The 24,217-nt window shown below is 56.5% G+C and overlaps 1 protein-coding gene across 1 annotated transcript in view; it reads left to right on the forward strand.

Annotated features, from left to right (window-relative positions):
- The window catches only part of LAMA5 (laminin subunit alpha 5), a 51,446-nt gene that overhangs the window by 16,225 nt on the left and 11,004 nt on the right, over positions 1–24,217 (forward strand). Inside the window, exons 7-46 of the mRNA XM_027976973.3 lie at positions 3,084–3,199; positions 3,524–3,642; positions 3,750–3,840; positions 4,059–4,193; positions 4,376–4,438; positions 10,370–10,510; positions 10,592–10,729; positions 10,815–10,949; positions 11,033–11,167; positions 11,259–11,396; positions 11,828–11,880; positions 12,080–12,185; positions 12,328–12,380; positions 12,470–12,575; positions 12,985–13,084; positions 13,206–13,362; positions 13,490–13,628; positions 13,816–13,958; positions 14,033–14,139; positions 14,234–14,387; positions 14,910–15,070; positions 15,142–15,250; positions 16,992–17,089; positions 17,170–17,371; positions 17,452–17,578; positions 18,147–18,286; positions 18,763–18,878; positions 18,962–19,173; positions 19,481–19,685; positions 19,911–20,055; positions 20,256–20,396; positions 20,480–20,638; positions 20,850–20,951; positions 21,055–21,138; positions 21,630–21,860; positions 22,400–22,513; positions 22,717–22,844; positions 23,084–23,164; positions 23,268–23,482; positions 23,903–24,003. Coding sequence (XP_027832774.1) covers positions 3,084–3,199; positions 3,524–3,642; positions 3,750–3,840; positions 4,059–4,193; positions 4,376–4,438; positions 10,370–10,510; positions 10,592–10,729; positions 10,815–10,949; positions 11,033–11,167; positions 11,259–11,396; positions 11,828–11,880; positions 12,080–12,185; positions 12,328–12,380; positions 12,470–12,575; positions 12,985–13,084; positions 13,206–13,362; positions 13,490–13,628; positions 13,816–13,958; positions 14,033–14,139; positions 14,234–14,387; positions 14,910–15,070; positions 15,142–15,250; positions 16,992–17,089; positions 17,170–17,371; positions 17,452–17,578; positions 18,147–18,286; positions 18,763–18,878; positions 18,962–19,173; positions 19,481–19,685; positions 19,911–20,055; positions 20,256–20,396; positions 20,480–20,638; positions 20,850–20,951; positions 21,055–21,138; positions 21,630–21,860; positions 22,400–22,513; positions 22,717–22,844; positions 23,084–23,164; positions 23,268–23,482; positions 23,903–24,003 — 5,200 coding nt within the window. The remainder of the gene's footprint in view (positions 1–3,083; positions 3,200–3,523; positions 3,643–3,749; positions 3,841–4,058; positions 4,194–4,375; positions 4,439–10,369; positions 10,511–10,591; positions 10,730–10,814; positions 10,950–11,032; positions 11,168–11,258; positions 11,397–11,827; positions 11,881–12,079; positions 12,186–12,327; positions 12,381–12,469; positions 12,576–12,984; positions 13,085–13,205; positions 13,363–13,489; positions 13,629–13,815; positions 13,959–14,032; positions 14,140–14,233; positions 14,388–14,909; positions 15,071–15,141; positions 15,251–16,991; positions 17,090–17,169; positions 17,372–17,451; positions 17,579–18,146; positions 18,287–18,762; positions 18,879–18,961; positions 19,174–19,480; positions 19,686–19,910; positions 20,056–20,255; positions 20,397–20,479; positions 20,639–20,849; positions 20,952–21,054; positions 21,139–21,629; positions 21,861–22,399; positions 22,514–22,716; positions 22,845–23,083; positions 23,165–23,267; positions 23,483–23,902; positions 24,004–24,217) is intronic.

Here is a 24,217-nt window from a genome sequence, read left to right on the forward strand (position 1 = left end):
TGCCCACAGCTTCAGGTGCTGAACCCAGACGCAGTTGGTTGCTTTGGGAAATTAAGTGCCAAGTGGGACTCGTGATGGCTGGTTAGGGCGCCAGCTGGGCGGCCAGATCAGCCCCGGAGGAGGCAGGCCTGCCCATGCCTGCCGGGAGGGCGTTGGCATCCGCCCTGACTCACCTGCACCTGGGCATAAACAGAGCTCTGCTCACCCTGCAGAGCGTGTGGGGTGTCTCTCCCAGAACCGCAAGTGCCAACACCCCTTGCTCACCCATGCCCCGCAGCGTCAGCCTGTTGTGTCCTTCCTGCGTTGTGTCTGCTGCCTCTTCCACGAGGGCTCTGCCCTACCAGCTGCTTGTCTCTGCCCCTCAGCCTCTACCACCATCACCTCCACCCCCACCTGCTTCCTCTCTGCCCTCTCTACCACCATCATTCTGAGTGCCGACTACCTGCCCAGTCTGTGCCCAGCCCTCAGTCACTCTTCTCCACCCCTCGGTTTGGAAGTCACGTGTTTTGTTTCTGTTGTGTCTTAGTCTATTCAGGCTGACAGAATGCCAGAGGCTGGGTGGCTTATAAACCATGGAGACTTATTCCTTACAGTTCTGGAGGGAGCTGAGGCCCCCTCCCTAGTTCATAGGTAACTGTCTTCCGGCTGTGTCCTTGTAATGTGGGAGGAGCAAGGGAGCTCTCTGGGGTCCTTTTATTTTTATTATTTTTTTAAGATTCCTTTTTGTTTTAAAGCATTTTATTTTTGGCCGCGCTGGGTCTTTGTAGTTTCTTGGGAGCTCTCTCTAGTTGCAGAAAGCGGGGTCTGTTCTTACTTGTGCTACTTGGGCTTCTCATTGTGGTGGCTTCTCTTGTTCCAGACCACAGGCTCTACGGCACACGGGCGCAGCAGTTGCTGTGCTGGCTGAGTTGCCCCACAGCATGTGTCCTTCCGGAACAGGGATTGAACCCGTGTCCCCTGCTTTGGCAGGCGGGCTGCCAACCATTGGCTCTCCAGGGAGGCGATAGTCATAGTTTAGCTGGCTGTAGAATTCCTGGTTGATGGCTATCTCTTTCAACACTTGAGAAATGTCATTTCACTGTCTTCTGGGTTATAATCTTTAAACACTCTCTTTTTATGGTTTCAACCTGATTGCTCCATGAAGTGAAGTTCCTGGGTTACAGCCCTGCTGTTGGTTGTATTGACTGACCCCACTGGGTTGTTGCTGTGCAGGTTTTCAATAGGGCTTCACCCGTGTGGTGACCATGTGCCCTAGATTGGGAAGAATCCCTCCAGCGTGGTTTTCCAAGGGCTTTTGACAGATGCCCTAATCTTTGTGTTAATTTCCTGGTTAAGGGGTACACTGACAGTGTTCAGTTCAGTTCAGTTGCTCAGTCATGTCCAGCTCTTTGCAACCCCATGAACCGCAGCATGCTAGGCCTCCCTGTCCATCACCAACTCCTGGAGTCCACCCAAAACCATGTCCATTGAGTCAGTGATGCCATCCAACCATCTCATCCTCTGTTGTCCCCTTCTCCTCCTGCCCTCAATCTTTCCCAGCATCAGGGTCTTTTCAAATGAGTTAGCTCTTCACATGAGGTGGCCAAAGTATTGGAGTTTCAGCTTTAACATTAGTCCTTCCAATGAACACCCAGGACTGATCTCCTTTAGGATGGACTGGTTGGATCTCCTTGTAGTCCAAGGGACTCTCAAGAGTCTTCTCCAACACCACAGTTCAAAAGCATCAATTCTTCAGCACTCAGCTTTCTTTATAGTCCAACTCTCACATCCATACATAACTACTGGAAAAACCATAGCCTTAACTAGACGGACCTTTGTTGACAAAGTAATGTCTCTGCTTTTTAATATGCTGCCTAGGTTGGTCATAACTTTTCTTCCAAGGAGTAAGCGTCTTTTAATTTCATGGCTCCAGTCACCATCTGCAGTGATTTTGGAGCCCAGAAAAATAAAGTCAGCCACTGTTTCCACTGTTTCCCCATCTATTTGCCATGAAGTGATGGGACTGGATGCCATGATCTTAGTTTTCTGAATGTTGAGCTTTAAGCCAACTTTTTCACTCTCCTCTTTCACTTTCATCAAGAGGCTCTTTAGTTCTTCACTTTCTGCCATAGGGTGGTATCATCTGCATATCTGAGATTATTGATATTTCTCCTGGCAATCTTGATTACAGCTTGTGTTTCTTCCAGTCCAGCGTTTCTGATGATGTGCTCTGCATGTAAGTTAAATAAGCAGGGTGACCATATACAGCCTTGACGTACTCCTTTTCCTCTTTGGAACCAGTCTGTTGTTCCATGTCCAGTTCTAACTGTTGCTTCCTGACCTGCGTATAGGTTTCTCAAGTGTAGATTCTTGAAAAATCAAACACCAGCCACAGGGCCTTGGTTGCGGATCCTCAGTGCTGCCTCTCCAGGCTCTGTGTGCAGCCCCTGTGCAGGAAGGGAGGGGCTCAAGTGGATTTGGAGCTCTCAGTCTCTTCTTCTTGCACTGGCTCCTGCGGCTGGCTCAGGACTTGCAAGCACTGTGGTACTGGGCTAGGACTGAGGAGCACGCGGCCCTGGAGTGGGGCTGTGCTTCCCCTTTGACTGAGTTGTGGAGGTGTGTGCTGAGGGGAAGGGTGGTTCTGTGCTCAGTCCTCAGCTGCAGCCAGCTGTCCCCCTGCCCACTGAACCAGCAGGAGCTGCTCTCCAGGACAGTAGGCTGGATTCCAGCCCTCTGACTGGAGTCCACCCTCAGCTGGAAGAGGAAGCAGTTCTTGGCCACTTGCCCCTGGGGAGGAGCCCTGGGTAATAGGGGTGTCTGGCTGAGCCCAGGGCTGCCTGCTGAGCAAGACCCAGACCTCAGAGTTGGCCCAGGAAAGCTGCAGACTTGGCCTGGGTCCTGGCTATGATAGGGAGGGTGTAGCTGGAACCTGAGGGGCCCAGGACTCAGGCTCACCTGTGGTCAGGGGCCACACGCACTGACCATGCCATGCTCTGCCCCAGCTTCCATCCTCCATGAAGTCCCAACACAGCCACTGCCTTTCTCCGGTCCCTCTGGGTCCCTGGTGAGTCTGAGCCCTTCCTGTGCCCATGTGTCCCCTACAGGCTTCAGTGCGCCTGTCAACACAACACATGTGGGGGCTCCTGTGACCGCTGCTGCCCCGGCTTCAACCAGCAGCCATGGAGGCCAGCAACCACAGACAGTGCCAACGAATGCCAGTGTGAGTGCCCCTCCACACGCCCGCACAGTGCTCACACGTGCTCAGATGTACTCAGATCCACACAGTGTACTCTTGTACTCACATCACATTCTTAATACTCATGTACACACATGTTTGCACACGTGCTCACACAGTGCATACAGCATTCATACATGTTCACACATGCTTATACACGCTCAGAAGAGTGCTGTTGGCACATTCAGGCAACATGGCACACTCCATCAGCTGAGTCTGGGATCACCTGCGGTTTATGGGATGTGCCTGGGGGTCCCAGTCAGGTGGGGTCACAGAGGCCTGCCCACAGCTGAGCCCCTTGTTCTCCAGCCTGCAACTGCTATGGCCACGCCCACGACTGCTACTATGACCCGGAGGTGGATAGGCGCAACGCCAGCCAGAATCAGGACCAGGTCTACCAGGGCGGGGGCGTGTGCATCGATTGCCAGGTGGGTGGGGCTGTCGCCAGGTCTGTGGTGCGGGTCTCGGGTGGGCAGGGTCCGCACAAGGCTGGGGGCAGTGGGTTCCTGGACTCAGCGGCCCTGTCCTGTCACAGCATCACACCACGGGCATCAACTGTGAGCAGTGTCTGCCTGGCTTCTACCGTTCCCCAGACCACCCACTCGACTCACCCCATGCCTGCCGCCGTAAGTGGGGGTGACCAGGTATGGTCAGGGCGGGGGTGTCCCAAGGGTGTCCAGGAGCGGGGTGTGCCCAGATGGGAGCTCCTGGGGCCTTTGCAGCTATCTGGAAGGCTGTGGCTCTCATCCCACATCCCAGGTCTGAGGGGAGGGCAGATGCTGACCCTCCTTGGAGGCCTGAGAGCTTTGAGCTTGGGGTCCCCTGACTTGCCACGCCCATTTAGGCTGCAACTGTGAGTCAGACTTCACAGACGGGACGTGTGAGGACCTGACCGGCCGCTGCTACTGCCGACCAAACTTCACGGGGGCGCGATGCGACGCGTGTGCTGAAGGCTTCACTGACTTCCCACACTGCTACCGTGAGGGCGTAGCTGGGGTGGGGGGAGTGGGCAGGCACCTGAGTATCCCCCCGATACTGGGCTGGAGCCAGTGGGGAGGGGTGGGAACCCTTTCATCCTGCCTGTACCACTGGTGATGTGGGGAGACCCTGGCAGCCAGGTGCTTACCCCACCTCGCTGATACATGCTGTGTCCTCTCACAGCGGTGCCTTCCTCCTCCCACAATGACACCGGGGAGCAGGTGTTGCCTGCCGGACATATCGTGAGTAAGTGTCCCTCAAGATCCCCATCTTGCCTGGGTGGGCCACACCCAGGCCCGCAGAGACGGGGGTGCAAAAGTAATTGTGGTTTTGCACTGTTGACCTTTGCTGTTTGATATTGGAATACATTTTTAAATGTAGTTATGCAGTGCGTCTTTTAATGCACATTTCTTACTTCATATTCTTTTTGCTAATGACTTATTGAAAGTTGAAAGTGTTAGTCGCTCAGTCACGTCTGACTCTTTGTGACCCCCATGGACTGTAGCCCACCATGTTTCTCTGTCCATGGGATTTTTCCAGGCAAGAATACTGGAGTGGGCTGCCATTTCCTTCTCCAGGGAATCCTCTTGACCCAGGGATTGAATTTGGGTCTCCTGCATTGCAGGCGGTTTCTTTACTGTCCCCAGGGAAGCCCTAATGAGTTATTACTTGCTGTTTGTGAAAGTGAACATTGCTAAGTCATGTCCGACTCTTTGCAACCCCAGTTTATTTTATATTTATTTTCGATTAGGGAAATGATATTAGGCAAAAATCAAATTTCAGCGATTTTCTTATTCGAGTTCAAAATGGGTTGTAAAGCAGTGGAGACAACCTGCAACATCAATACCACATTGGCCCAGGAGCTGCTAATGAACATACAGTGTGGTGGTGGTTCAAGAGGTTTTGCAAAGGAGACAAGAGCCTTGAAGATGAGTACAGTGACCAGCCATCGGAGGTTAACAACAACCAAGAGAATCATCGAAGCTGATCCTCTTACAACTACATGAGAAGTTGCCAGCTAACTCAGTGCTGACCATTCTACAACTGTTCAGCATTTGAAGCAAATTGGAAATGTGAAAAAGCTCAGTAAGACAGTGCCTAATGAGCTGACTACAAATAAAAAAAAATCTTTAAGTATTGTCTTCTCTTGGTCTGTGCAACAACAGCAAACCATTTCTTCATCGGAATGTGATGTAAGACCAAATGTGGATTGTATATGACAGCCAGTGACAGCTAGTTCAGTGGTTGGACCCAGAAGAAGCTCCAGAGCCAAACTTGCACCCAAAAAGGTCATGGTCGCTGTCTGGTGGTCTTCTGCCAATCTGATCCACTCTAGTTTTCTTTGAATCCCAGCAGAACCATTACATCTGAGAAGTTTGCTCAACAAATCGATGAGATGCACCGAAAACTGCAATGCCTGCAGCCGGCATTGGTCAACAGAGAGGGTCCAATTCCTCTCCACGTCACACAACCAACACTTCAGAAATTGAATGAATTGGACTGAAGAGTTTTGTCTCACCTGCCATATTCACCTGATTTCTTGCTAATCAACTACCACTTTTTCAAGCATCTTGACAACTTTTTTCAGGGAAAAACGCTTCCAACAACCAGCAGGAGGCAAAAAATGCTTTTCAAGTGTTCATCAAATCCTGAAGCACAGATCTTTATGCTATCAGTTCAGTTCAGTTGCTCAGTCGTGTCCAACTCTTTGCAACCCAATGAATCGCAGCACGCCGGGCCTCCCTGTCCATCACCAACTCCCGGAGTTCACTCAGACTCACGTCCGTCGAATCAGTGATGCCATCCAGCCATCTCATCCTCGGTCGTCCCCTTCTCCTCCTGCCCCCAATCCCTCCCACCATCAGAGTCTTTTCCAATGAGTCAAGTCTTCGCATGAGGTGGCCAAAGTACTGGAGTTTCAGCTTTAACATCATTCCTTCCAAAGAAATCCCAGGGCTGATCTCCTTCAGAATGGACTGGTTGAGTCTCCTTGCTATAGGAATAAGCAAACTTACTTGTATTGATTGTAACGGTTCCTGTTTTCGTTAATAAAGATGTGTTTGAGCCTGGTTATAATGATTTAAAATTCACGGTCCCAAACCGCAGTTACATTGTCACCAACCTGATATTTCCATTTTGTTCACTTTTTCTTTGGTTCTTTTAATTTTGTGCAAATAATAGATATGCATTCTAGGAAACCTAAAATAATATAGGAAAGCAGAAGGTTAAAGAGAGTTATCCAGAGTTGCAACTCCTGCAAACACTGCCTCCTCCCTCTGCGTGTGTACTGTGTTCTTATAAACATCCACGTGCACTGTCTGCACTTTTGTGTAATTGCGCTTTCCACCCACAGCATCCTGTAAACACGTCATTTCACACTCTACGTTATGTACACAGATGTAGTTCTTGTTTGACCAACTCTCAATTCTTGGTAATTTAGGTTCTTTCCAGAGTTTTTAAAAATAACACCATAGTACACATCCTTGCAGCTAAAGCTTTCCATGAATTATTAACTATTTCTGCAGGACAGTTTCCTAGAAGAAGGTTTTGAAACATTTTTGGCTGCACGTTGCCAAACTGCTCTCCTGGCAAAATCGTCTGCCTGGGTGGAGTGGCATCATTTGTGTCACTCGTGTCAGAACGCTGCTGTCTCTGCACGGCAACATTCATTATTACAGAAATCTTAAGTTTTCCTGGAGTTGGGGTGTACCTTCTGGTTGGGGGCTTAGCAATGTTGAATTGGCCAGTATTTTCCTTTCACAGCAGCTCAAGATAGTGGTGTGTCCTGTAACTGGCTCTTAGACCTGATGGCATTTGGTGTTTCCTTGGTCTTAGCCGTATTTCTTTGCCTCGTTTGAGTCTGAATCTTCTCTCGTGTTTCTGGGCTCTTCCTGTTCTTTTCACTTGTGAGTTTCCCTTTTGAGGTTGTGGCTCAGTGTTCCTTTCATCCGTTTGCTGCTATAAGCTCTTTCCACGTGGACTGTAGTATCTCTGCCTCACGAGTCGCATGCTTTTCTCCCAGTATGGTAATTTGCCCTTGTTGTTATTTTCTTCATGGGAATCTCATTAGACCATGGACATCTTAGGTGATGGTTTTAATTTCTTTTATTCTGCAAGTTCATTTTCTACCTCATCTTAAGTCAGTTTTGGTTACTTATGTTTTCTTAGTAAATTTTATTTATATCATTTGGATTTTAAAAGGTGTTGGCATAAAGTTATACACAGTATTCTGTACGCGATTTTCAAATTTCCTTCCGTTCCTTTTGTCTGTTTCTCTTTTCTTTCCTGCCTTCATGAGACAGAAGTTTGCTGAGTTTTTTAGTGTTTTTGAAGTGCAGCTTAAGGTTCATATTGATAAGATCTGCTGGAGTTTTTCTCTGGTTTGGGAGAGAGGTTTTACTTCCTAATATAGAAAAATTTGAGCTAAAATCTATCTTTCTCTCTTCTCTCTTTTGTTGAACTAAATCAGTATGTTAATTTCAGGTATGTAACGCAAAGGTTAGGTATTTCTAGACATTGTGAAATGATCACCACAGAAGGTCTAGTTAACACCTGTCACCACACAGAATTATAATTTTTTTCTCATGATGAGAACTTTTAAAAAAAATTTGGCCAAGAACTTTTAATATCTACTCTCTTAGCTACTTTCAATTATGCAGTACGTTATTATTAACTATTGTTGCCATGCTGTGGGTCATATCCCCATGACTTATTTACATTTTATTTGGAAGTTTGCATCTTTTGACTCCCTTCACCCATTTTGCCCAACTCCCAATCCCCACCTCTGGCAATTATCAATCTTTTTTTTATATCCACAAGCTCAGGGTATTTTTAAAGAGTCAGTGTGTGTGTATTTTTTAAGATTCTACATATAAGAGAGATCATACAATATTTGTCTTTTTCTGCTTTCTTTTGACTTACTACCATTTTCATGGTTTTTTGAATTATTATTACTTTTAGTTTCTCTTAATTTTCCACAAAACGTTTAAAGCATATTTTTCCTCAAGCAAGGCTGATTTTATTCTGCAGGAAAATGTCTGGAGACATCTTTGGTTATTATGACTGGGGGAATGCCACGGTCATCTAGTGGGTAGGGGCCAGGGATGATGCTTAATGTCCTGCAGAGCACAGGACGGACCCACCCCCACAATAGTCATCCAGCACAGAGTGGTACTGGTGCCAAGGCTGAGAAACCCAGGGGTAAAGCTATGAATTTGTTTCAGAATGTAGCTGTGGCTGGGTGTAGCCCATAGAGTTGATGTGCTGTGTCCTCACTGCTGATCCTTTCAAACTGTGTATCATTTCAGTTTTCGTTTCCCTTTTCACCCGAGTTGGTCAGAGCTGTGTCTGTCACTCCCGGTGGTTAGATTTCCGTTCTGTCCCTTCTTTTGATGGTTCTGTTCTGCTTTACCGCACCGTGGCTGGATTTGGTAGCCTGGAAATTTCTACTTTTTATCTTTGGGTTTTGAGGTTTTCTTTCTCACCTGGAATGTGACCCCTTTTAGACTGTCCAAGAATGTTTGACAGGAACTTGTGTTCTCTGTGGGAATAGATTTGTACACCTACGTTTATTAAAGGACATGTTAATTATGCTATTTAAACCCACTCTGTTCTTAGTTTTTGTCACGTTCTGGGAACAGTGTATTCAGTCTTTCTCTCTTTGACACTGGTTTGGCCACATTTCCCTCCCAATTTCAATAGTTAGTTTTCAGTACCTCTGGGCCGTGTTTATCCTCCTCTTAGAGCTTTGGGTTTTCAGCATCTCTTGGGGGGCAAGTCCATTTCTTCCACACACAACATCCTTCCTTGTCTCCATTAGTGCTCATGCCTGGGCTCACCACACTACACGCTGTCCCTTCTGGAATCTCTTTATTTCTTATCCAAGTCCTTGGTTCAAGGTGCATTCTTTCAAAAGTGTGTGACCAGATTCTCCTTCAAGAGTCAAACCGATGCCTTTGGGTTTGTCTCATGAGAGGAGATGAGGTCTGGCAGAGGGACCGTGGCTGCTATTAGTTCGGGCTTGCCCCTGCCCCAACTGTATCATTTCTTTCATTCTGCTTAAATTTTTCCTTTCTTGACTTTTGCTGGATTGACCAGCAAAGCATGTTTTGGTTGGTTTGTGTTTTCTTCTCTGAGGGTTTGCAAGTTCTGTTTCTATCTTCTGGTCTGGGCCAAGATTACCTTTATGTTTTGACAAATAATGAACCATTATTTTGTACTGCAGTCACAGAATTAAAAGACAGTTGCTCCTTGGAAGAAAAGCTATGACAACCCTAGACAGCATTTGCTGACCAAAGTCCATATAGTCAAAACTCTGGTTTTTCTCGTAGTCATGTACGGGTGTGAGAGTTGGATCATTATCAAGACTGAGCACTGAAGAACTGATGCTTTTGAATTGTGGTGCTGGAGAAGACTCTTGGGAGTCCTTTGGACAGCAAGATCAAAGTAGTCAGTCCTAAAGGACATCAACCCTGAATATTCATTGGAAGGACTGAAGCTGAAGCTGAAGCTTTAGTACTTTGGCCGTCTGATGTAAATTGCTGACTCACTGGGAAAGACCCTGGTGCCGGGAAAGATTGAGGGCAAGAGGAGAATGGGGCAACAGAGGATGAGACGGTTGAATGGCATCACCAACTCAATGGACATGAGTTTGGGCAAACTCCAAGAGACAGAGAAGGACAGGGAAACCTGGCATGCTGCAGTTCATGGGGTTGCAAAGAGTCGGACACAACTTAGCGACTGAACAACCAACCATTATTTATTTTATGTCAGTAACAAAAATAGCTTTAGTCCCTTTTTGTGCATCAGTTAAGACATCTAGCACATTTTTTCTTCCTTCTTCCTAATCTCCAGAATTATTTATAAAGAGTAGAATTTTCTCTCCGCTTTGTTAAGATTTTGTTTTTGCTTTTTCTCTGGTTATGTCAACACCTGCAGTTGACTTTGTGTCCATATTATAAATAACTAATTATGTGTATGTAAAATGCTCCTGATTTCATTGCATGCCACTGTTTTCCTAAAACATCCCCTTTCCCGTGTTGGCCTTTTTAAAGTCTTTTTCACTGTGCATGAGTGCAGTGTCAAAAGGCAAGGAAAGGAGTCTGTAGAGAAGGGAGGTTTTGAGCGGGGCAGCTGCAGGGCCTCTGAGACCCCCATCCCACCCCTGTCCCCCTCCAGACTGTGACTGTAGTGCCGCCGGGACCCAGGGCAATGCCTGCCGGAAGGACCCGCAGGTGGGACACTGCGTGTGCAAACCCAACTTCCAGGGCACCCACTGTGAGCTCTGCGCCCCTGGCTTCTACGGCCCAGGCTGCCAGCGTGAGTCCAGCCCTGGCCCTGGCAGCATCCCCTCGCAGGGCCCAGGAACCCGGCCCCTCTGTGACCTCCTCCTCCCTGCAGCCTGCCAGTGCTCCAGCCCCGGCGTGGTGGACGGAACCTGTGACCGTGACTCGGGCCAGTGCATGTGCCGGACAGGCTTCGAGGGGGCCGCGTGTGACCGCTGTGCCCCCGGCTACTTCCACTTCCCCCTCTGCCAGTGTGAGTACGGCACCCCCAGTGGGCAGGCGGGAGTGGGGTTGGGTCTGGGCTGCCGGCTCAGGGCCCCTGCACTCTCCGTCTGCAGTGTGTGGCTGCAGCCCCGTGGGGACCCTCCCCGAGGGTTGTGACGCCACTGGCCGCTGCCTGTGCCGGCCAGAGTTCAACGGCGCCCACTGTGACCGCTGCCGCCTGGGCTACCATGGCTATCCCGAGTGCCACGGTGAGTGGGTGGCTTTGGTGGGGCTCTGGGCAGGGGGGAGGGCCACCGCAGGCGCCCAGAGCATGACCCCAAGTCCTCTGCAGCCTGCGCCTGTGACCCCCGGGGATCCGTGGACCAGCTATGTGGGGCAGGCGGGCTATGCCGCTGCCGTCCTGGCTATGCGGGAGCCACCTGCCAGGAGTGCAGCCCCGGCTTCCACGGCTTCCCCGACTGTGCTCGTGAGTGCCCTGGTGGGGGCAGGGGGTGGGGGCAGGGAGGGGAGGACACATGCTCTCCACGTGCTGACACCCCGTCCTCCCCCTCCTCTAGCCTGCCACTGCTCCCCCGAAGGTTCCCTGCATGCAGCCTGCGATCCCCGCAGCGGGCAGTGCAGCTGCCGACCGCGAGTGACGGGACTGCGGTGCGACATGTGTGTGCCCGGAGCATACGACTTCCCCTATTGCGAAGGTGGGGCTGGCCCCGTGTGTGTGTGTGTGTGTGTGTGTGTGTGTGTGTGTGTGTGTGTGTGTGTGATGTGCTGCGTGTTCCCACGACTGTTGCAGTGCACTGTGTGCTCTCTGTTCACGCGCTGCATTCACGTGAGTGTCCATGTGTTGCGCATGTGGTCACGTGCTGTCCATTTATTCATGCTTGTTTATGTGCTTTGTGCGAGTGAGTGCTCATTGTGTGTTCACAGCTGTGTGATGGGGGAGAGCACATGCCTTCACAGCTATGGGGACTAGGGCATGAAGGCACGCGTGGTTTCTTGCCTGTTCATACACGTGGAAGGCATGTGTGCCGGCTCCCATGGGCCTCAGGTCCTGGCCAGGCCTGGGGAAGCCCTCGGCCATCAGGGTCAGTGGCTGAGTAATGACTGTGGCTTGGGCCTCTCTCCACAGCTGGCTCCTGCCATCCTGCTGGCCTGGCCCCAGCTGACCGTGTCCCTCCCGAGGTGAGCTCAGGGCAGCCCTCTGGTGCTGAGGCCTTCACTTCTAGAAACCATCACTCACCTGCTCGGTTGCCATGGCAACCTCAGAGCCCATTTGGTGCCCTGGTTGGGTGATGCCAGAGATGGGGCCAGGCTCCAGGGCTGAGGGTTTGTGCTAGGAGGGCAAGGACCTGCTCTGACCCTCAGTCTCATCCTCTCCCAGGCACAGGCCCCCTGTACGTGCCGGGCTCACGTGGAGGGGCCAAGCTGCGACCGCTGTAAACCTGGATTCTGGGGGCTGAGTCCTAGCAACCCTGAGGGCTGTACCCGTGAGTCTGCCTGGAGTGGTGTTAGGGTACTAGGGGAGACCCTGCGGAGGGGAGGGCTGGCTCCACAGTGGCCAGGGTGGAGATGGAGTCCAGCCCTCCTGCCCCTCGTCCCACTCTCAGCCCTGCTCTGCCTCTCCCCCAGGCTGCAACTGTGATCCCAGGGGCACGCTGGGTGGGGCTGCCCAGTGCCAGTCGGTAAGTCTGAGGGCAGAGGTGCTGGGGCCATGGGAACAGAGTGTAGGGACCCTCCCAGGCCTGGTCCCAGCTTCTCCCTCGGCCTCCAGGGCAACGGCCAGTGCTTCTGCAAGCCCCACGTGTGTGGCCAGACCTGCGCGGCCTGCAAGGACGGCTTCTTCGGGCTGGACCAGGCTGACTACTTCGGCTGCCGTAGTAAGGCCCACTGCTTGGCCCTTGGACCACGTGCCGGGGAGGCAGAGGCCCAAGGAGGGACACATGGGACAAGGGCCAGCCAAGGTCTGGGTGTCACATGGCACTCACTGAGCCACTTTGGGTGCCTGACCAGACCTGTGCTGGTGTGGAGGGGCTGCAGATTTCACCCCATCCTTCTCCCCGTCCCATACCCTGGCAGGCGTCACTCACCAATCCCAGAGCTCTTGCCCTAAATCCTGACCCTCTGCTGTCCAGAGCCCCGGGCAGGTCCTGGTGGCAGTAACACTCGTCTTCTCAGCCTGGGTCACCCTTGACGGAGGGTGGACAGAGAGGAGTCCTGAGCCAGGGGCTGCGGGAGGAGCATGGAGGCCATGGGGCTGGGCCTCACTCACTCGCTCCCCCATTGCAGGCTGTCGGTGTGATGTTGGCGGAGCGCTGGGGCAGAGCTGTGAGCTGAGGACGGGTGCCTGCATGTGCCGCCCCAACACCCAGGGCTCCACCTGCAGCGAGTGGGTACCATGCCCCAGCTGGGCTGGGGCAGCAGTTTGTCCACTGGCTTCTCCCTGGGGACACTGGTGTGCGGTGCAGGGCCAGTACCTGTCCCGCCCTGACCGCCCCTGCTGTGGCCAGGCCTGCTCAGGACCACTATCTCCCTGACTTACACCACCTGCGCCTGGAGCTAGAGGAGGCGGCCACGCCTGAGGGCCACGCTGTGCGCTTCGGCTTCAACCCCCTGGAGTTCGAGAACTTCAGCTGGAGGGGCTATGCACAGATGACACCCATCCAGGTGCGGGTTCAGTGTTCCTGGCATGATGGCTGGCAGAGGGTGGGTGCGCCTCTGAGCTCATGGATGTGGACTGAGCATGACCAGGAGGGGCCACCCTGACTTTCTGTGCCCTCCAACCCCACTGCAGCCCAGGATCGTGGCGAAGCTGAACCTGACCTCCCCTGACCTCTTCCGGCTCGTCTTCCGTTACGTCAACCGTGGGCCCACTAGTGTGAGCGGGCGGGTTTCCATGCGAGACGAGGGCAAATTCACCACATGTCCCAATTGTGAGTGCTGGGGCTGCCCCCTCCCCACCCAGCCCCTGCCACATCCCCCCTCCCCACCCAGCTCCCACCACATCCCCATGCGTGGGTGGGGAGGCCAGGCCTCTCCTGACCCTGGGGGGTTGGTGACCGTGGCCTGCAGTGGCCGTCTTACCCCTGCGTCCAGAAAGCCCACTGTCCCCACCCCCAGGCACAGAGCAGAGCCAGCCCGTGGCCTTCCCACCTAGCACCGAGCCTGCCTTTGTCACTGTGCCCCAGAGGGGCCTGGGGGAGCCCTTCGTGCTGAACCCTGGCGCCTGGACCCTGCTCGTGGAGGCCGAGGGGGTGCTCCTGGTGAGGCAGGGCTGAGAGGGCTGGGGTGGGGCCCGGCAGGGGCCACAACACCTAACCTCCCCCCTCCCCCCAAGGACTATGTGGTTCTGCTGCCTAGTGCCTACTATGAGGCGGCCCTGCTGCAGCTGAGAGTGACCGAGCCCTGCACGTTCCAGCCAAACGCCCAGCGCTCTGCAGACAAGTGAGGGCCAGTCTGGCGGGGCTGGGGTAGACCTGTCCCTCCCGGTGCCCAGGCCACCTGCCCTGTGCTGACCAGACTGTGTGTCCCCAACCAGCTGCCTGCTCTACACCCACCTACCCCTGAACGGCTTCCCCTCCGCCGCTGGGCCCGATGCCCTGTGTCGCCATGACAACAGCCTACCCCGGCCCTGCCCCATGGAGCAGCTCAGCCCTGCACACCCGCCGCTTGTTGTCTGCTGGGGCACTGATGTGCGTGTCCCTGGGGCCCCTTGGGGACAAGTAGGATCAAGCCCTGGGGAGGCGTGCCCTTGGCCTGGAGGATGAGGGTCCGTGTTGCAGAAGGGACATGGGTACAGGGCAAAAGAGACGCAGGCATGGCACAGATAGTGGCTCAGGCAGTGCTTGCTGCCTTCTGGATTTTGACCTTGAGAGTCAGTGCCTGGGACCTCAGCTGTAAATGGGGTGAGGGTGGCCCAGTGCTCCAGCTTATCATGAGGGGGTGGCAGGTCCTTGGTTCACTTCAGGCACCAGACACTCTACAGTGATGAGGCTGCTGGGCCACGATGGGCAGGGGAGACTCAGGGTGAGCATAGGCTGGAAGGTCGAGTGGCCACAAGAGGAGTGCCTCCAGCAGCAGGAGTGGTGGGCACGCAGGCCCTGAGATGGGAGGACGAGGCTCTGGGCACAGAGCGTGGGAAGGGCCGTGTTTGGGAGCACCCTGTTCTCTTGGAGGGGCCTGGGATGGGGCCTCACATTGCCCTATCCCCCCAGGTGGACGTCCAGCTTCAGGTGGCAGTGCCTCAGCCAGGCCCCTATGCCCTGGTGATGGAGTATGCCAACAAGGACGCCCGCCAGGAGGTGGATGTGGCAGTGCACACCCCCCAGAGGGCCCCCCAGCAGGGGGTGCTCACCCTCCACCCCTGCCCATACAGGTGTGTAGGGAGCGGGTAGAGGGTGCGCGCTGAGCTGCCCTACCCACTAATCACCTCTGCCTGCCCCCCAGCACCCTGTGCCGAGGCACCGCCCTGGATGCCCAGCGCCACCTGGCCATCTTCCACCTGGACACGGAGGCCAGCATCCGGGTCACAGCCGAGCAGGCACGGTTCTTCCTGGTAAGGCCCTGACCCCTCACCTGCATGGGCTCCGGGACCCCACTGCAGAGCTCCATCTTTCCAAAGATTTAAACATGCACAGAAGTAGAGTGTGGTGAGTCTGGATGCCCATTGCAGGCACCGCCCTCAGCTTGTGCTGAGTCCAGGCTCTTCCAGAACCCCTCCCCTGCAGGTTTTTTCCTGTGGGTGTGAAACGTGTATTTATTTATAAAGAATGCCTGTAGTCAGTTAAGGGGAACTATGATGAGTTGGAGCCAGGGTAGAAAGAAATACCTTTGTAAATTTTTAATTTATTTTCGGCTGTGCGGGCTTTCTCTAGTTGCCGCGAGCGGGGGCGACTCTTTGTTGCCAGGCGTGGACTTCTCCCTGCAGTGGCGTCTCTTGTTGCAGAGCACGGGCTCTAGGGTGTGTGGGCTTCGCTTCAGCAATTGCGGAGTGTGGTCTCCGTAGTTGTGTCCACGGGCTTAGTTGCCCCGCAGCATGTGGGATCTTTCCAAATCAGGGTGGCAAGCAGCTTCGTTACCACTGAGCCACTAGGGAAGCCCAGAAAGAACAATCTTAATGAAAGGCCACTTTTTGGTGTAATTTACAAAAATGCCACACCGTGTGAGCGTCTTAGGTCCTGACGCTTGGGACTCACTAGCATCGAAGTAACTTGCTTCTGTGTCCTCCTCAGAGTTGGAAACTAAATCCCAAGGTTAACTTGGGTTTGCAGGCCTGTTCTGCATCACTAAACTCTGTGCAGTGTTAACCCTTAGTTTGATGCCCAGAACCAAGCATACGTGTTTGTTCAGTAAGTGACGAAATAGATGACAATTTTTCTCATCAGAGTATTACACAGTTTCATCATTATGTTTCCCTAGGCTTTAACAGTTTTATCAGAGTAATATGTGCAGATTTTATAAAAGCTTCAAATATTGAAAAGACCTGCAACGAAAACCACAGTCCCACACCCCATCTGCCGTGTCTCATTCCTCCTTCCAGAGTCTGTGTGTCTCTTCCACGTTGCTGAGTGACTCATGTCACATAGCTTCCTCCTAAGTTTTTGATGCTGGAACCCCTGTGATTCCTTCCTCACACACACACAGCCCTGCAGTCCTGGGCTGGGTCGCTGTAAACTTCCCATGGAGCTATACCCACGGCCCAAGCACGATTTTCCCGCAGCACCCAGGCCAGGAGGCAAGACAGCCCCACCCCAGATGCCCCTCGGCCCCCCGCCGTGGGCGCCCTGGACACTGGTTGCGCGCCTAGTGTGCCTCTTCTGGAACCTGCCATACGGGAGTCTCACGGGTGTGCTGTCTTCTCTGCTGGCGCCGTGTCGGGGTGGACTGAGCTGTCGTTGTAGTCTCAGTCTTCTCTCCGCTGTTTAGGGTTTTTCTAGACACACTGTGAGGTCGTGTTTTACCATACTTGTCACATGTGTTTCTACACCTTGGGGACAGCACAGGGCGGAGACGCCTGCTCACGAGCCCTGGCTTGCAGAACACCTGCCTGTGCTGGGTCCTGCCCTGTGACCACGGACGGTGGGGAGGGCGCAGGAAGAGGAGGTGTGGCCTGGGGTTGGGTGGGGCTGGAAGGCACTCCAGGGCCCAGAAACCTCGGTCGAGGGCTGGGGTCTGTGTGGCCAGAGGAGAGGCAGGCTGAGTGGGGATCAGGGGCTCAGTGCCAAGAGCCGGGCCAGCCTGGGCAGGTGTAGCTGGGTTTCACCTGCCTTCACACCCACACCATCTGCTGCCCACAGCACAGCGTCACCCTGGTACCCATGGACACCTTCAGCTCAGAGTTCGTGGAGCCCCGAGTCCACTGCATCAGCAGTCATGGTGCCTTTAGCCCCAGCAGGTAGTGGGGCTGGGGGCCTGGCGGGGGTGGCAGGGTGGTTTCGGGGACACGGGAGCTCACCGGTGTATCCCCTGCCCCAGTGCCGCCTGCCTGCCCTCCCGCTTCCCGAAGCCACCCCAGCCCGTGCTCCTCAGAGACTGCCAGGTGCTGCCGCTGCCGCCCGGCCTCCCGCTGACCCGCTCACAGGAGCTGACACCGGGCGCACCCCCACCTGGGCCCCAGCCCCGCCCCCCCACTGCTGCGGACCCCGATGCGGAGCCCACGCTGCTGCGCCACCCCCAGGTGAGGGCCCGGCCAGGACTCGCAGCCTTGTGGGCACACCGCCCCTCCTGGTGTGGGCTCACCGGAGCCTCTCCCCGCAGGGCACTGTGGTCTTCACCACCCATGTGCCCGCCCTGGGCCGCTACGCCTTCCTGCTGCACTGCTACCAGCCCGCTCACCCGACCTTTGCTGTGGAGGTCCTCATCAACGGGGGCCGCGTCTGGCAGGGTGAGCCGAGAAGGTGGACCCCTGGGTGAGAGGGCTGTCAGGGGTCCACACGGCCTATACAGGACGTGGATGGGGTGCAGCTGGGTCCACAGCTCACGTGGCCACAAAGCGGGGCCCATCCCTAGCTGTGAGTGACAGGGCCACACACCTTGTCCTGCCCTCGGTTTTCAAACGGGGTGCCCCAGCCCATATCACGTGCAGCCCCTGCCCCTCACGTCTGTGTGGTAACTCAGAACTCCCCCACCACGTGCCAGGGTGACTGAAGGCTCCCTGGGGACACATGTCCATGTGTATTTGTTCCCTTCTGCTCTGTGGGGCCCAGAGACCTGCATCTCACCGGCCCTTGCACGTGACCACTGCCAATTCATGTTGCACGAGTGTGCCCGGCCTTTGGGCCTCTGGGCGGGTCACACATCCGTGTCTTGTTCACAGATACACAGTCCACAGTGGCACGTGCTGCCCGTGGGTGCCCCCTCCTCCGTGGTGACTGCAGGGGTCCCTGGACAAGGCCGTGGGGCAGGGGCGGTCTGCATGTGGTGGGTGTTGACCTACTGTTTCTCGCCTCCAGGCCACGCCAATGCCAGCTTCTGCCCGCATGGCTATGGCTGCCGCATGCTGGTGGTGTGTGAGGGCCGGGCCATCCTGGACGTGACTGACAGTGAACTCACTGTGACCGTGCGTGTGCCTGAGGGCCGGTGGCTCTGGCTGGTGAGTCGGAGGCTGGTGTCTGTCCTCCACCCGTCATACCATTAGAGGTTACCCTGCCAGGGCGTGTTCCCTGCTCCTTACAGGCGACTCTGAGCCCAGTGCCAGGGCAGGAGCATCTGGGGACCTCCAGGCCCATCTTGAGAGGCCCTGGAGGTCCATGAGCCAAGATGACACCCACCAGCTCCTGGGGGCCCTGCTGGTCAGAGTGGCCTTCTTGGAGGAGGAGGCCTGGAAGGAGACGGGGGTGTCTGGCAGAAAGGGATGGGGGCACCAGGAGCCCAATTACCTTTTCATGACCTGTTCCTGAGCTTCTGTTTGGCAAAGGCCGGCCTCCCCTCTGAGTGACCAAGGGAGGGACCCATAACCTGGCAGCCTCGCTAGGGCCCAGGACAGGGTATGACGTTATCCGGCCGGATGCTGGCCTACGGGAGAGAAGCGCTGGGCCCATGGGAGGTGACTGGGCCTTGATGCTCTAGGAGTACGTACTGGTGGTCCCCGAGGAAGCCTATAGCTCCAGCTACCTGCGGGAGGAGCCCCTGGACAAGTCCTACGACTTCATCAGCCAGTGCGCCACCCACGGTTACCAGATCAGGTGGGCAGGGCTCGGGGCTGGGGGTGGCGGTGTGCAGAGGTGTGGCTGGCTGGCAGCTGGCCTCACCTCCTCCTTTCCCCCAGCCCCTCCAGCTCATCTGCCTTCTGCCGCAGCGCCGCCACCTCCCTCTCACTCTTCTACAACAATGGGGCTCGGCCGTGCGGCTGCCACGAGGTGGGCGCCATGAGCCCCACATGTGAGCCTTTTGGGGGCCAGTGTCCCTGCCACGCCCACGTCATTGGCCGCGACTGCTCCCGCTGTGCCACCGGCTACTGGGGCTTCCCCAATTGCAGGCGTGAGTACCCCAGTCCCGGGAGTGCCCAGGGGTGCCCGCCAGGCAACAGTGGTCAGGAGAATGTTCCGAAGCTGGTGGACTAGCGCTGCCTCCTCCTGTCTGCGAGAGTTGGGCCTTGTGCTGTTGTCTGGGAGGTCCTGGGGACCGGACAGCAGTTTTGAGCACCTGACTTCACATCAGAGGAGCTGCCTGGGACTTGGGGCCTGGAGTGGGTGGATCCAGGCTGGGGTAGGGTGGCCTCGCTCCCCACCCCACGTTCAGGGCCACCATCGGGCCTGCTGACTGGGGGCTGTGCCCGCACCCACAGCCTGTGACTGCAGCGGCCGCCTCTGTGACGAGCTCACAGGCCAGTGCATCTGCCCGCCGCGCACCATCCCGCCAGACTGCCTTGTCTGCCAGCCCCAGACCTTTGGCTGCCATCCCCTGGTGGGCTGTGAGGAGTGTAACTGCTCGGGGCCCGGTGTCCAGGAGCTCATGGACCCCACCTGCGATGTGGACAGTGGCCAGTGCAAGTGAGTACCTGCGCTGGGGGTCTCTGTGGCCTTGGAGCAGTCCCGGATCCCCTGCCAGCAGGCCCTGACTCCATCTCTGCCTGGCAGGGTCTCCTGGGGCTCAGCAGCGCCCTCCCCTCTGGCTCTTGAGGGTTCATCACCATGGTGGGGGGACACCTCTGGTCCCGTCTCAATATGAAGGGCAGGTGGAGGGAGGCCCAGCCAGCTCCTGACCTCTCATGGCAGGTGCAGACCCAACGTGGCCGGACGCCGCTGTGACACCTGTGCTCCCGGGTTCCACGGCTTCCCCAGCTGCCGCCCCTGTGACTGCCACGAGGCAGGCTCTGCGCCCGGCATGTGTGACCCCCTCACAGGCCAGTGCTACTGCAAGGTGAGGGGTCCACTGGCCCAGCCTGCTCCTCACCCCATCCCTCATCTTGTTTTGTCAGCTGAAGTTCGTCCTTTCTGGGAGGCTGGGGCCTCCTGGAATACTTTGGGACAGCCAGCTCAGTTGCAGGGTGACAGGCAACACTGGCTGGACCCCCTGCACATGGCTGACTATCCTGCCCTGCCGTGCCCTCCCACCCTCAGGAGAACGTTCAGGGCCCGAGGTGTGACCAGTGCCGCCTGGGGACATTCTCACTGGATGCTGCCAGCCCCAAAGGCTGCACCCGCTGCTTCTGCTTCGGGGCCACTGACCGCTGCCGGAGCTCAACCTATGCCCGTCGTGAGGTGTGTAGGCAGGCAGGCAGGGACATGTCAGCCTGCGTGGATGTTGAACATGAGCCTGTGTGACCCATCTGTGTGCCCCACAGTTCGTGGACATGGAGGGCTGGACACTGCTGAGTGGTGACCGGCAGGTGGTACCCCACGAGCGGCAGGAGCCGCTGATGCTTCGCGCAGACCTGCAGCGTGTGCCCGAGGCCATCCCTGAGCTGTACTGGCAGGCCCCACCCTCCTACCTGGGGGACCGGGTGAGCAGCCAAGTGTCCCCTGGGAGGGCACCTCGAGAGGATCCAGGGCCTCCTGGAGGCTGAGGGCAAGCAGGGAGGGAGGAGGCTCTGTGAGGGTGCCCGGCCCCACCCGTACCCCCAGCCCCAGGGTGCCCAGAACCACTGCTGTCAATCGACTCCGGGGCCCCTGGCCTGAGTCTGGCCAAGTCGCATCTCTCTGTCTGGCCTCCAGGTGTCGTCCTATGGTGGGACCCTCCGCTATGAACTGCACTCGGAGACCCAGCGCGGGGACGTGTTCAACCCCATGGAAAGCAGGCCAGATGTGGTGCTACAGGTGGCCAACCAGGGGATCTTGGGGGGGTGGGCAGTGGGCACAGCCAAGCTGAGACTGTAGTCAGCCAGCTTCCTGGCCCTCATCCACCCACCTGCCTCTCCAGGGCAACCAGATGAGCATCACGTTCCTGGAGCCGGTGTACCCAGCGCCTGGTGATGCTCACCATGGGGAGCTGCAGCTGGTGGAGGTGAGCGGTCGTCCCTGGTCCCCAGGGCCGCAGGGCCTGCTCCCTGTGATATAGAACAGCGTCAAGGAGCAGGATGGGTCAGCTCCTCCAATGCGCTGCCCTTGTGGTTCCCTCTGCACACTGCCCACTCCTGTCTTTTTCACCTGTTTCTTTTCTGGTGGGGTTGTGTCATTCCTGAAGCTCAGCCTGTGTCCTGACTTCAGAGCTGTGCTGTCTGCTCTCCGTCTGTAGCCTGTGCATCTTTTTCTCAGATCCCTTCAGGATCTTAGAAGTCTTATCCTCAGTAGCTCCAATCAATGCTTTTGTGTTTGCAGTCATTGTTTTTGTGAGTTGTCTTTGTCTCTCAGGTCAGGAGTTGCTCACCTGTACCACATGTCCCCCCACCTCGCCTCATGTGCTCTGAGTGCCCCCGCCCCCATGGGAGGGTCTGTCCTGGGCTCCTGCTGTGCCCTCTTGTGGCCACCACAGTGATCCCTGTCATGGTTACGCAGGGGAACTTCCGACACATGGAGACCCACAGCGCCGTGTCCCGCGAGGAGCTCATGATGGTGCTAGCTGGCCTGGAGCAGCTGCATATCCGTGCCCTCTTCTCGCAGGCCTCCTCGGCCGTCTCCCTGCGCAGGGTGGCGCTGGAGGTGGCCAGTGAGATGGGTGGGGGGCCTCCAGCCAGCAATGTGGAGCTATGCATGTGCCCTGCCAACTACCGTGGGGACTCATGCCAGGTGAGGCAGTGGAGGTGGGCACCAGGGCCAAGTGGTCCCCCTCCCCGGCCCGCATGTCCCCGAGCATCCACACTTGGCCTCTGTCTCCATCTCACCCCACTACTCCTCTTATACCTCCTGGGCACCACCCTGCTAGCAGCCAGCCTTCCCGCCTCAGGCTGAGCCGGCTGCTTTTTCGACCATCTGCTCATCCACTGTCAGCTGCTTCCTGCCCGGCCCCTGTGTGCCCTAGCTGGTCTTCACTCATTTAGGGCCCAGTTCATCTTACATCCACAGTTCACCCAGGCAGCATCCACTTCACCTCCTTCCCATCTCACCTGTGGGGCATCCCTCCACTCACTTGGAAGTGTCTAGAGGAGAATGGGGGTTGGGGGTGCCCTGAGCCAGGGCGTCTGTGTGGCTTTGTGGGCTCTGACTTCGTGCCTTCAGCCCGTCAGGGTCAGGACCCCTAGGGCTGACCTGTGAGCACGGTCCCTGCTCTGCCCCGCGTCAGGCTGGCCCTGCCTCCTTCCCTGACCGCCAGTGCCCACCCACTCCAGGAGTGTGCCCCTGGCTATTACCGGGACATCAAAGGTCTCTTCCTGGGTCGCTGCATCCCCTGTCAGTGCCACGGCCACTCAGACCGCTGCCTCCCTGGCTCAGGCGTCTGTGTAGTAAGTGGGGCCCTGTGGCGGGCGGGAAGCAGGCACCAAAGGCACAGAGGAGGGAAGGCCAGGGCACCTTTGGGTCCCTGGTTGTGGGTATGCTGAGGTCTAGGCAGGGGTGGATGCCCTGGGCACAGACCCTGCAGGGCTGGGGGTGGAGCTGGTGGGAGTGAGGCCTCCACTGTGGGTGCTGAACTGTTCCCTCTGCCCAGGGCTGCCAGCACAACACTGAGGGTGACCACTGTGAGCGCTGCCAGGCCGGCTTCGTGCGCACTGGGTCCGAGGACCCTGCAGCCCCCTGCATCAGCTGCCCCTGCCCCCTGGCCGTGCCTTCCAACAAGTAAGCTGGGCCAGCCATCCCGGGTCCCGACTGTTGGTTGGTGGCCCAAAGTCTTTATAGACCCAGAACGGAATACTAGCCCCATACCTGGTTGAATCAACACTGCCCTCTGTAGAGGCCAGTGCAGCCAGATGGGCCCATGAGGTGGGGACCCCAGCACCTGATGCCCGGCCTGGCCTGAGTACACAGGTGCTTACCCAGAGAATGCCAGTGTGTGATGACCACTTCCATCTTTGCAGCTTTGCGACAGGCTGCATCCTGAGAGGGGGCCGCACCCAGTGTCTCTGCAAACCCGGCTACGCTGGGGCCTCTTGTGAGCGGTGAGCTGGGTGGCAGTGCCTGAGTGGGGCAGGGTCTGTTTGAGGGGCCCAGGGCACTGAGTGCCTGAGCCAGCGCCACCCACTGACCACGCCTCCCCCCCAGGTGTGCACCGGGCTTCTTCGGGAACCCCCTGGTGCTGGGCAGCTCGTGCCAGCCCTGTGACTGTAGCGGGAACGGTGACCCCAACATGCTCTTCAGTGACTGCGACCCCCTAACAGGCGCCTGCCGCGGCTGCCTGCGCCACACCACTGGGCCCCGCTGCGAGAGCTGCGCCCCTGGCTTCTATGGCAACGCCCTACTGCCCGGCAACTGCACCCGTAAGCGGGGAGGTCAGGGATGAGGGGTGTCCTCCCCATGTCCTGGGCTGAGGCCAGCATGGATGGTGTAGACCTAACCAGGGTGCCTGAGCTCACGACCAGGCACCCCCATGGCCAGGCCAGAGGTTGTTTGGAGACTCTGGCCTCTCCAGAGGGTGGGGGTTCCCAGGAGGACTCTGGCAGGGCTCCCCAAAGGGCTCCTCTGGGGCTGAGCCTGGGCTGCAGCGAAGTTGGGCACAGTGGGACAGTGAGTAGGCAGCTGTGTGGTCTGGACCTGGATGGAGCAGGGAGGCGGTGAAAAGTAAGTGTCTGGGGGCTTCCTTTGGGGCAGGAAGAAGGTGCATGTGGAGTAGGAGCCTAGTAAGGGCTTCCGAGGGCTAGGAAGAAGCTAGGGTGATTTCCCAGGGTGACTTTCTGCAGGATGTGACTGCTCCCCATGCGGGACAGAGGCCTGTGACCCTCACAGTGGACGCTGCCTCTGCAAGGCCGGTGTGACTGGGCTGCGCTGTGACCGCTGTCAGGTAGCACTGCCTGGGAGGGGCGGGACCTTGATATAGGGGCAGGGCTTGGTAGGAGGGGTGGAGTTTGTGGGTGGGGCTCAGGGTGATAGGGGCAGGGCTTGTTGTGGGTGGGGCCCGGTTGGAGGGGCGGGGCTTTGTGTGGGCGGGGCCTCATGGCTCCAGGGCTGAAGGAAGGTGGATTTTGAGGGCTGGGCAGAGCCGTGACTGCAGTCTG

Source organism: Ovis aries, chromosome 13 (genome assembly GCF_016772045.2).
Source record: "Ovis aries strain OAR_USU_Benz2616 breed Rambouillet chromosome 13, ARS-UI_Ramb_v3.0, whole genome shotgun sequence".
In the NCBI taxonomy this organism is placed as follows: domain Eukaryota; kingdom Metazoa; phylum Chordata; class Mammalia; order Artiodactyla; family Bovidae; genus Ovis; species Ovis aries.